At 39.0% G+C, this 12324-nt stretch overlaps 1 protein-coding gene across 1 annotated transcript in view; it reads left to right on the top strand.

Annotated features, from left to right (window-relative positions):
* The window catches only part of MFSD14B (major facilitator superfamily domain containing 14B), a 75959-nt gene that overhangs the window by 27252 nt on the left and 36383 nt on the right, over nt 1–12324 (top strand). Inside the window, exons 3-5 of the mRNA XM_060235481.1 lie at nt 2160–2222; nt 9682–9809; nt 10151–10265. Of these exons, the coding sequence (XP_060091464.1) occupies nt 2160–2222; nt 9682–9809; nt 10151–10265 (306 nt within the window). The remainder of the gene's footprint in view (nt 1–2159; nt 2223–9681; nt 9810–10150; nt 10266–12324) is intronic.

Here is a 12324-nt window from a genome sequence, read left to right as displayed (position 1 = left end):
AGTGGTCCAGCAGGGTCAGTATTATCTACTAAGAACGTCAACAGCTGTCCCGGGTTTTGAGATCTTCTGCATCACCTGCTATCTGGTCCTTTTAACTGGTGATGCTGGACTTTGAACCTGGGACCTTTTGCATGCAAAGCAGAGGCTCTTCCACTGAGCCACAGCCCTTCCTTGTGGCAACTCCCATATCCTCACCTTTTTCTGCTTTCTGCTCTCCTTCTCACCCACCAACACAACTTTTATTTCTCCTCCATCTTCAGCTATATTAATTATTTCATTTATACCCCACCTTTCTCCATAGTGGGAACTCAAAGCAGCTTACATCATTTGCTTCTTCCTCATTTATTCTTGCAGCAACTCTGTGAGGTATGTTAAGTTGAGAATGTGTAACTGGCACAAAGTCACCCAGGGAACTTTTACAGCAGACTGAGGATATGAGCTTGTGTCTCCCATCATAAACTAAAACTGTAATCACTATGCAACACTGGCTTTTATTGACTCACTGCTGTTGAATTGTAGCAAGCAGCCAAGTTTGCATGAGTCATGTGAATCATGAGATAGCAAGTCGCTTGGTGGTTGCTGCCTAGCCTGGCTCCTATAAGTCTTCCCATCAAAAGCCAAAACAGTTCTGGAAATGACCTTGCCTTCCTCCCCCTGCCCTTTAATGTGAAACCAAGGCTTGAAGACTGGCAATGCCATTGTGGTTGCCTAGCAGAAACCACTGAATGTAGTCATTTCTTAAAGTTACAGGTACTGCTTTTTGATAGCATTTTGGGGGGTTTAAACTCCCAATATATTTTTTAGATTTCAGATTTTTATGGGCCGTTTTTGAGGTTTCTAAATTTTAATCAAGCTTATCACGTTTTGCATTGTACCTTTGTATCTTGACTCCAGTCAGCTCTTCTCTGGAATACACCTTACCACCTTCTGACTAGTATATAAGGACAAATAGGTTTTCATTCAAAGCACACTGATGAAGTGTGCTTTGACTCATAAAGATTCTTATACCCCGGGAAATTGTGTTGGTCTTTAAGGTGCTGGTAGATTCAAATTGTATTATAAATTTTGGTTCTGTTGCTTATTTGATTAATATTGGTATATGTTGGACTGGACTAAAAACTTTTGTTAGTTTCATCCAGGCCTTATTTTGGGCAGGTGCTTGCAGGAGCAGAGCTCTGGAACCTCTGAATTTTACTGTGCTCTTTCCTCCTCACCCCCTAAATATTTGCTTTTGGACCCCATTGTTCAAACCACCTTTGAAAATTTTGCTGAACTCTTAAGATTTGACAAATTTCTAATATTTTTCCCCAAAATGGGGAAATAACCAAAACATATAAAGCAGACAGATGGAAATCTTCATCATGCCACTGTGGCTACATGGAGAAAGTAATTTTAAAAAGTATGATGGGAGTAAGATTTTATAATGAGTTATAATTCAAGAAGCATTTTAAGGTAGATGCTGATCTGATACAATTTAGTACACCTTCTGGTGATGTCAGGGGTGTGTGGCACATGCAAATGAATTGTGCTAATGAGCTCTGGCACCTTTTTTCTATGAAATGACCCTTGGTTTTCATCCAATTTGTAAGTCTTTAACTTCTCTCCCACTTACTAGACTTATAACCTTAGGCTAAGGGAGGATTTTTAAATAGCTTAATGTACAGAATAGAACAACTTCAGCCTTATTTTTTCCTTTCAGAATTAATGTTATGTTTATTTTACCATTGCTTTAAAGCATCTCCAAGTATAAGTCACTGTCTTTTGGATTCTGTACAATGGTAAAGTCTTGTAACGTTTAAACTACAAATGTGAGGTGTGCATACTTAAGGCTTTCTTTCAAAGAACTCTGTGTCCATATCATGGTCTCTCAAATTCCCTGTTGAAGTATCACTTCCTTGTGCTGATCAGAGTCTTCTTTCAAAGGTCAGCTATCTGGCAAATAAAGAGCTGCTGAATAAAAAGTCCTTTTGGCAGTTGTTGAAAATTCTGTTGGTTGATCTCTTATATTTAATATGTAACGGAACTAACTTATATGTATTCATTTATTGTGAGTTTTTAAAATAAAAGTAGAAATTGGGGTGCTATGTATTCTTTCATTTTTGCAATTATTAAATATTGGACTTTGAATGAAGGTTTGAGTAACAAATGTTTCTCTTTAGGTCTTACGAGAAACCTTTCCTCAGCATACTTTCCTAATGAATGGCCTCATTCAAGGAGTCAAGGTAAGAATGTTTTAAGGCTGGTGAAAGTAACTGTCAAGTCTGATGTTTCAATAACGAGACCTTTTTTGATAAAAGTTTCTAGTTTATTGTAACATGTTGTTAGACTATAGAGTTAGATTGAAAGACTGGCGATTATACAAACAAAGCACTCATATAAGGTATACATCAAAGGGATTCTTGAGGGAGGGGCACTCTATGCAGGACACATTCACACATGGATGTTACATTTTCGTTCTCAGGCCTGGCCGGCCTTGGGCGTCTTCTTGGCACCGGCTATCCCCCCACGCTCCTCTGAGAAGGCACCATAATCTTGTTCCCATATTCCCATTTCAAAGCATTGCTATATAACAAAGGAAGGGAGGGAGGAGAGGAGAGTTCGAGCTAGCAGCATCGGTATACAGTGTGGTTTTTACCCAGGATCCTTTTCTTGAACCAAAGCTTGTGCTTAACTACACTTAGAAATTACAGCAGACTTGACATACTGCCCCCCCCTAAGCCCCCTCCACGGCGTGCGACTGCGGAGGAAGCTTGGTTGTTTCATAGCCCAGGGCTTCTTGAATGGTGTGGCAGCGGTCAACCAACGCAGGGGAGCCCCCTGCTGGGGGAGGATGCCAACTTGACGGCCTGGGGTCCCGGCGAATTAAACTGCAATGAAACACAGGGTGGATTTTACCCAAGGCGGGCGGCAGGTCTAATTCCACAGTTACCGGGTTGATCACTCTTTTAATCCGGAAGGGCCCCAGGAATCTGTAAGCCAGTTTCCGGGAGGGCTGGTTAAGGGGCAGATTTTTGGTTGACAAGAACACAGAGTTCCCAACTTTGAACTCTCCCGCGGGGGCGTGAGATTTGTCATATTGCCTTTTGTAAGATTCCTTGGCGGCATCTAGGTTTTCTTTAATAGTCGGCCAGCTGCTGCTCGGTCCTTGCCACCACTGCTCAAAGGCAGAGGGGGTGCCCTGGCTGTTCCCCCCTGGTAGCAAAGGGAGTGGTTTCCCCTCGTAGCCGAACACTGTGGAAAAGGGAGAGGCTTTGGTAACTCTGCATGCTGTTGTTGTAGCAGTATTCGGCAAAGGGAGCAGATCTACCCAATCGGACTGGCGTTGGTTCCCAAAACACCTTAAATATTGCTCCAGCACCCCGTTAACCCTCTCCGTCTGTCCGTCCGTTTGGGGGTGGTATGCTGAGCTTTAATTTTTTGCTTTAATTTTTTACTGGTTCAAGAGGTATAATAGACAAAGTAGCACAATGCATATGAAATGATAGTGGTGTATTTCATATTTTGCGTTATATAAAGAACATCAGAGATACAGGCTTGGAATATAGTATGATGGTACTGGTATTGACAGATTTTTATAACAAAGAGAAACACATGTAGAAACGTGACACACACACACACCCCCTCCGTGCTGTTCATTCCTTTGTATTTGGCCACCTAGAATGCTTGGAGTGCTTTATTAAAATACTACGCTGAAGAAGCCATTATTAGACTGGAAAAAAAATTCCATGTATGTGTTAGTAAAATACATTGAGAAAGAGATGTTGTTGTAAGATCGCATTCATGTTTAAGCAAATTGCTAATATGAAGCAGTCAGTTTGTTGGGATAACTTCTGTTTTAACTGGTAATTAAATCGGTTATAAAGTAGGTACTAGAAATCACCAAAGCATCAGATATAACAGTTAAATAAAAAGCAATACTATTTACCCACATATGCACACTAATTGATGGTGATATGAAGTTGGACAGAACAGTAATCCTTTCCTAAGAATTTTTTTGTGGGACTGTTAATGATGACTCCCAAGAAAATGGTGCAAAATTTTTATTTTTTCTGTTGCTGTGTGTATTTTTATATTACAACCTGGCAAGAGGCTCTTGATGATCCTTAAATGTTTGAAACATTTAATAAAAGGGAACAAAAAGGAACAGGATTACTCTTTTCTATAAAGATGTATTCTGTATTTTGTGGAATGATGATGTAAAAAAATTGGATTGAGGACAAAGCTTTGGTTGATAATTTAATTCTGCTGGTGTCATAATTTTAATATCTAAGACTCAAATAGCAGAAGGTTTCAGCTGATTGGGAACTTGATCTTCTAGGATTCATATCTTGATCTTCTAGGATTCATATGATTCCTTGCCAAGCAAAGAAGCTTGTGCTATATATTATGTCAAAATTAGGAGAAAGGTATGAATTATTTCTCTTCATGTCAGTATAGTATAATTCCACTTCTTTCGAATCTAAATGTCTGTTGTCTTCTGATTTGTTGAATTTTAGGATCTCTATGTTGGCAGAGAACTAGCTCACTTAGGAAGTGGAGCTTTGCAGCAGTTGGTACTGTTTAAGTGCTATTTGATATCTAATTCCTTCTCATGATATGATGCCACCATAACTCTGCTTTCAATTATGTGCTAAAAACATTGGGGAGCAGTATTGTTGGTAATTTAAACCTAGGTTCAGTAGAAATACTGTACTTGCTCCCCCCTTTTTTTTAATCCAACAGAAGATTTCTACTGATGGGAGGAGGGCAACTCCCCCCCCCCCTCGGACTTTTGTTTCAGAGGTCCCCTTTCATCTTGGGGCAACATTTTGGCCTGCAATGGGAGGTGAGGAAGTCTTGCTCCATAGATGGAAATCCATTCCATCCACAGAAATTACTAGAGGGTTCAAGCCCAGACGAAGCTGGGAAATATTGTCTCAGAGTGATCAACTGTTAACTAAAAATATAGTTCTGGATATTTCCATTAAGCTTATTTTCGTAATATTATTCTAGTCTAACTTTCAACTGCCTTCCTGCCGATAGTTTTTTATTTTTTAATAAAGAAAAATGTTTGCAAGTGTGTATTTCTTGTGTGCCCCGCAATCCCATTTTATAGACTGACAAAAGTCACACCCTTCAGACTCGAGGCATTTCTTCATTGAGTAAAATAAAACACTTGGAATGATGTCCTTCAAAAGAATTCTAAAAGAAGGTTTCAGCTTTGAGCCTAATAAAAGGGAAGCAAGCTGTTCAGCACATTTAAAGTGGGAAATCTTTAAAATCCTTCTAGTAAATCCTTGAACTTTACAAATATTCATCAATGTGATACTGCAAAGTTGAAATGAGCTGTGAATGCAGAGAGTGAATGCATTTTTTCTTTGCTGTTCATGTAATTTGCAGTGCATAGTTAACTTGCCTCTCGGGTATACTGAGGGCTGAGTATGTTCTGTGTGGAGAACTATCTGTTTTGCACATTTTCCAAACTTCTTCTCAACCCCTCATTACAGACAGCCATAGGGTTTTTTTAAAATATTCTCATAGACGAGAATTATTAACTTCTAGTGTGGAACTGGTGAATGTTAACATGCAGTAGAGGATAACAACCTAAATGCTCCCTGGAAACAAAGCAACCACTTGTCTTACTTACACTCTAAAACACTTGGAGCATGAGAGAGATTGTTAGACTTCTTAAGCATAAAGTCTGACAAATCTGTTCCACATTGCTGCAATACCAGATTATTGTCAAGCAGGAAACCCATGTAACTCTTAGATAAGTAGCATAATACCAGTCTCACACTTTTCGTAAGAGCCTGTACAATAACTTTAAACTAGTCAAAGGAATTCCTTTAGTCCAAGAGGCCAGGAAATCATTAATACCATTCACAAGTTGATACTGAAGATACATTATTCCATATTCATTTTCTTTGGTAGTGGTCGTTACTTGTCACTTCCTTTACATGGTTTCATGTAAGAGGAACAAAAGCCTCAGCATCTGCTACAAATACCAAAAAGCCCTTTACATCCCATGATATCCAAAGGACTATTTGCAATTATATATACACACCCAGACATCAAAAGCAAGCCACAATTTCATAGATCTGCACAACCCCTCACATGTCACCTTCCATAACATTCTCACTTTTGTCAAAGCTCCTGATGTTCAAACATGGTGATCAAGTAATCAAAATCTGAATTGGTTTTGAATTTATTATGACACAGTATTTACACGTTATCACTTTAAAAGTGGGAAATGAAATGCCCTAACCCCTAGCTCTATTGAAAGTACAGAGACTTCAGGAAATAAAGCACTAGTTGTATCAAGTGAGCAAAATTTCAACTTGCTCATGCTTTTAAAAGTAGAGAAAGGTGCCTGTAGGTATTAGAACTATTCAGTGAAGGAAGGGAAATTGCATTACTGTATGGTTCTTGTTTGTTTAGAAGGATTTGTGATACTTGTGATTCCGTGGTATCATGTATCCTCGCTAAAGCATTGCACTCACCTATCCGATGCTTCTTCGTGTTCTCCCATTTTAAAAAGGGAAGCTGATTATCATGAAGCACAGAGCCTCTTTAGTGGCCAGCCCCTGGGTTTGGAATGCCCTCTCCTTGTCCCAGCCCTATAGTTGAATATCTTTCAACACCAGACCAGTGCTTTATTTCAGCTGGCATTCAGTTGGTTGATGGCTCCACTTCCCCCACTTCGGGTTGTAATAGGGCTGTTTGCTTTGAGCACTTTATTTTGAGTTAATTTTCCATCTTGATTTATTGTGAACTACCACATGCATGTTACTGGAAAGAAGTGATATATATATATACATATATGGAAAAATGTAAAAGGTATAATCAAAGACACCCATATTGAAGATGAATGAAAGAAACAGTAATGTGAAACAGTACTACCTTGCTGACATTCAGGACAAAGTAAAAAGGAAGTTAGCTGTATAGTCCTGGAACTCAATAATTTCATACCATGACTATTCTAGGGACGGATAAAGTTTCCCAATAGTTTACCCTCCAGATGACTCTTCTCAGGTCTTCAACCCATCTGCTCTAATGTTTTTACCCTTTTTTCATGGTTTAATGTCTACCAGTCAGTCGGCAACACATGACCACCTACAGAAAAGATGCAAAAAAAAGAAAAGAAAAGTACTCTGAAATTAAAAGGAATCCTCTCCACTCAAAAAACATTCTGATGATAACTGAGCATGCTCTAGAAGGCACAAATTGCTGAAAGCAGTAATAATTAAACAAAAAAAGAAAACTATCAGCAACTAGCTTTCTCAATTGTATCTGAAAACCATGAGAAACTAGTTTTCTCAATTATATCCTGGAAGAGGAGATTTTTCAGTTTTTTCCTGCCTAGATTATTTTTTATGAATTCAAAGTCAGTTGATGCAAGTAATAAGAAGCCATTGAGTGGAGGTTACCAGTTTTGACTGTTGGAGATGGTGCTGGTCGAAGGTTGACTTGTCCTCTTCCCCAGAGTTAGCTTACCAAACTCCCTACTTTCATATTAGTGCCTTTGAACGTTGAAAATAAATCAATTCTGTAAACTGGGGACAGCTTGATACAGCATGTGATCATCAGGAAATTTTATTGCCTTAAGAGTAGGGATGGGCACAAACCAGAAAACTGGAGGTTCACGGATTCCATTTAACAAACCATTGAATTAACCATTTTGAGTTTCATGATGTGGCTCAGCTTGCAAAATTCATTTGAAGGGTTCACTTTAAATGGCTTTTGCAAGAGCTGCTGCTGCCATGACATGACTTGCAAGTGAACTCAGAAGGTGCCTTCTCCGTTCACTTGCAAGATGTGCCACAGAGGAAGCATAGCTTGCAAAATAAATTTAAATGGATCACTATAAATATATATTTCCATAAATATATTTCCATACATAAGAAAAATTTAATAACCTATATTCAAGGACATCCTTATTGCAGGTGCATGCAAGAAAACGACATGTGTCCTTTCCCCATCCATAAGTATTGTCAACAGAAAGCAATGATCAACGTTATTCAATATTAATTTAATTTTAGAAGATAAAATTGAAGTATAGGAGGGATTGTGCAGAGAGCTGAGCATCAGTTTCCTTTTAAAATGATGTAATAGAATGATGTGAGAAAGTAAGATTCATTGGGTAGTTCTAAGCAGATTTTCAGTTTTGGCTCTCTTTTTTTTGCCAAAGTTTACTCATGGCTTTTACCTTTAACCATGGTCTTTACACGAGGCCAGATAATTTGCTTCAGATTTTTGTTCCCCTTTGAAGCAGATTTGAAAGTCAAGTTGGGGGTTGCAGTTGGAACACTGAGTGGGTATTATGTATGTGTACCCCAACTTTAATAATTCCGATGTCTCTGTTTTCAAGGGAGATTGTGAATTGTATAGTTTGTAGTCCCCTGGACAGTGAGCATAGTGACTGAGCTTGCCCCTGGAATGCAGAATGTTCCCCTGAACATTGCCTTTAACTTTCATTGTGATGTTTCAATGTTCAGGGGTGTAGTTGTATGGCATGGCATTTTGCATTTTCCTCAGAAATGGCACGGAGGATCAAGTTGGGATTTGATCTTTCGAGTCTTAAGGTCCTTTCCTGGATAATGCACTTTTCAGTTCACTTTGCAATTAGATTTTGTCAGGTGGGAAAATCCACTAGCAAGAAATTCCTTGAGTGGACTGAAAGTGTGTTATTCATCATGTTTGCAAGCATCCTTAGTATTGTAACTTGACTGTGTAACCAGCTTTCGTTTCAGCTCCAATATCTCATTGTCAACTAGCATTGTATTACAAACATCACAACAGATGCTAGATGGACAAATTAAGACAGAAACCTCACTAAATGGTTTAAGCAAACTGTTTTGTAAGTGGCACCTTCTGAACTGTAGACCAAAGTAAGACCAATAACAGCTACTGACTGTCCCTGGAACAGCAGGGCTTGACGCGTTCTGTCACTGCAGTGACAGTTACTGCATAACTTCCCCCAACTGGCCGCATGCTTTCCAGGTCCTCCCAGATGGAGATGGGATGGTGGCTGAAGGAAGCAGTGGGAGTGTTTGCATAGTTGCCCAGAAATCCATACCTTCAACTCCACTCCTTCAGTTTAACAATTTCTGAGCATGAAGCCAGCCGGAAACGTACCTGAGTGGTAGTTCTGCTATTCTACCTTAATTCTTGGAGGTTGAAAATCCTCGTTTCCTACAATAGCCAGACAATTTGTTCCAATGGATTCAAATAATTTGCTGTTATACCAATTTCTTGAGTGAAAGTAAATTAGATTAAGTGAGTTTAAGACTATTTAGCCATTGTGGCCTTTTCCTGTTAAGATGTTGAAGAATACTGTTTTCTTTATGAAAGAAATTTGTGTCTCACTTTACTGTGAGACAGATACTCTAATGTGATGAATGATTTACCAGCTCATTCAGTGCATTTTGCTTTTTCCACTGCCATCTGAAACAGTCTTCCTGTGATTGGCCTGGCATTTAGTAAGATTTCAAAGGAACTGTTCTCACATTGGGTAGAATATGGCTGGCTTACTCTGCTGTGCACATTTTTTAAAAATGCTGTTCTTTAACCTGTTTTTTTAAAACCTTCAGACTGTAGTAAATGTAATACAGAGAGTCGTCATTTTGCTTTTTGAATTAAATGATACAATACAGGCATGAAATTGAATTATATGTCCTAAAGTAGTTTTTATTTGTTCCTTAGGGTTTTTTATCTTTCATGAGTGCACCACTGATAGGTGCTCTCTCTGATGTTTGGGGAAGAAAGTCTTTCCTCCTTGTTACAGTTTTCTTCACTTGTGTTCCAATTCCATTAATGAAGATAAGTCCGTGGTAAGTGACACAGATGATGGTAGGCAAAATATGCTCAGGGAAGTAGAAGAGCAATATTGAAGGAAAAGATAATGTCCAAAAAGAAAGTGATTTATCTCACAGTAGGATTCAGTTACTGCTACTTTGAACACATCTGTTTGGAATTTTATTTTACTCTTGGTTTTAGGATGTGATTTGTAAGCTGCTTTGAGTCATGGGGAAAGGCAAGAAATAAATCTTAAGAGTCATTTATTTTATGAAATGTTCAAAATTGAATATTTAAAGGTTATAGTGGTATTTTCTTACTAGTCTTATGTTGCATAGTTGCATTACACATTCCAAGCTATCTCTTAATTTTACAGGTGGTATTTCGCTATGATTTCTGTATCTGGGATTTTTTCTGTTACATTCTCGGTGATATTTGCTTATGTAGCTGACATAACACAGGAACATGAGAGAAGCACTGCTTATGGACTGGTAAGATACATTCTTAAAATACTCCTGTTACAGAAATGTAGGTCTGTGTGACAGCTGTGATAACTGTGGTGGTGAGCTACAGTGCTCATAAGTATTTCCTATTTTTTATTTTATTTATGCACTTCTGTGTTGCTTTCCTCTCATAGGACCCAAATCATCCTAAAGAAATTTCCAAACATATTAAATAGTAGAATCTAAATAATCAACACAGAACATGTGTCCTGAGCAGTCAAGCTTCACTGTGTTTGTTTTGCTGGGCCCCAGGCCTACTTGTAGGCAGGCAACTGGCAAGATGTTCTCACAGCAATTCCTTTTTCCTTGTCTGGTTAAGCCTCTGCTTAAAAATTGAAGTTAGTTAAATAAATGCAACTCTTGTTTAATTGCAGTGAAGCACACGTGCTTCAAGGCCAAGCATATAGTCACCTGTTGCACCTACAGCAACATCAGGAGTAGCTTATCGGTTTATGCATTAAAGAGGAGGAGCTGAGTACCTACTTCATTTCTAGACTCACAGCCAAGAAACTGGATCTTGAAAAGGTAGAAGATAGGAAATCATTACATTTGCTGTAGGATATCTTTTGTTGAGCTGTAGAGCAGGACCTACTAACCCACTGAATATTTTGAAAGTCTTAATTCTTGGGTGAGGGAAGGTAGGAATTTCAGTTATAAATAATGACATTCTCCTCCTTGAGCCTGACAACTTAGAGAGAAGATGACAGCTGGCTAACTTGGTATGTATACTGTGTGTTTCTTTAGGCTTCTAATTGCTGTACAAAAGGAACTGTAATCTTATTCATTGTAGTATGTATAATATAACAGGTCACAAAACCCCCTGTGATTGTGAGGTGGACTTCATTACTGAACACTTGATTCTGAGAAATGATAGAAAATGCTTTTGAAGGCTTGTAAAACTAAATTGCACAAGAGATCATCTACAAAGCTGAATTGTAATGAAATTGCCACAGATTGAGCCAATAGCAAGGCTTTTTGCCTGTTGGGTTAGTCATGATCTTCTCTGTTTGGATTCCCAGCCTGTGTGCTGCTAGTGACAACTTTATTTTGTGATATGCCTTATCCCTCCCTGAGAAGCCAACCATGAAAGAGCTATTAAGGATTAACTCTCTGTCTTTTAGCGTGTTGAACTGATGAATAGATTCTTCTTAGCATCCATAGAGGATAACTTTATGATTTTAGAATATTCATGTTCCTCTTCCTGTATGTATGTATGTATTTATTTATTTCCTTAAATTTCTATCCCGCCCTCTCCACAAGCGGACTCAGGGCGGCTAACAGACATTTATATTTACAATTTAAAACCAGTAAAATACAGTTACAACTAAAACCATTCCATGATGCTGTACCACTTCAATATAGGCAGGTTCTTCTTTCCTGATGGTGATCATATGGTATTGTAGCTCTGTAATGATATGGGGTGGCAGTCCTCTCCCGGTTAGATATTAAAGGCCTGTCACAACAGTTCAGTTTTGCAGGCCCTGCAGAAAGTCGAGAGATCCCGCAGGGCCCTTATGGCTTCCGGTAGAACATTCCACATTGCCACTGAGAAGGCCCTAGCCCATGTGGAGCATAGCTTGGCCTCCTTTGGTCCGGGGATGGACAGTAGGTTTTGTGTCCCTGAATGCAGTGCTTTTTGGGAAACATGCGGGGAAAGGCAATCCCGTAGATAGGCAGGCCCCTGACCATAAAGGGCTTAAAGCATCAATACCAACACCTCGAAATGGACTCAGAACACAATAGGTAGCAAGTGCAGCTCTTTCAGCACTGGCTGAATGTGCTCCCATCGAGGGAAAATGAATAGCAATTGTAATAAGGATGAGTTTCCATAGGTTGTCCTAGGCAGTGCATATGGTCAGCTGCTTATTATTGGCCAAGCTTCCCTTTTAGAATGCAATGATTGATTCAGTAGGAGGGTTATCTGTGAAAGTTCCTCTAGGGTGGCAGGTTCACAGTGATGAGATCAACATGTATATGAAAAGTGTGAATGATGAGAAGCTTGTAGGGATTGATTTGCAGAAATGAAATTAAAACATAGGTTTGGTTC

This window comes from Heteronotia binoei, chromosome 4, assembly GCF_032191835.1.
Source record: "Heteronotia binoei isolate CCM8104 ecotype False Entrance Well chromosome 4, APGP_CSIRO_Hbin_v1, whole genome shotgun sequence".
NCBI lineage: Eukaryota > Metazoa > Chordata > Lepidosauria > Squamata > Gekkonidae > Heteronotia > Heteronotia binoei.
This window is presented reverse-complemented; position numbering and strand designations above follow the sequence as displayed.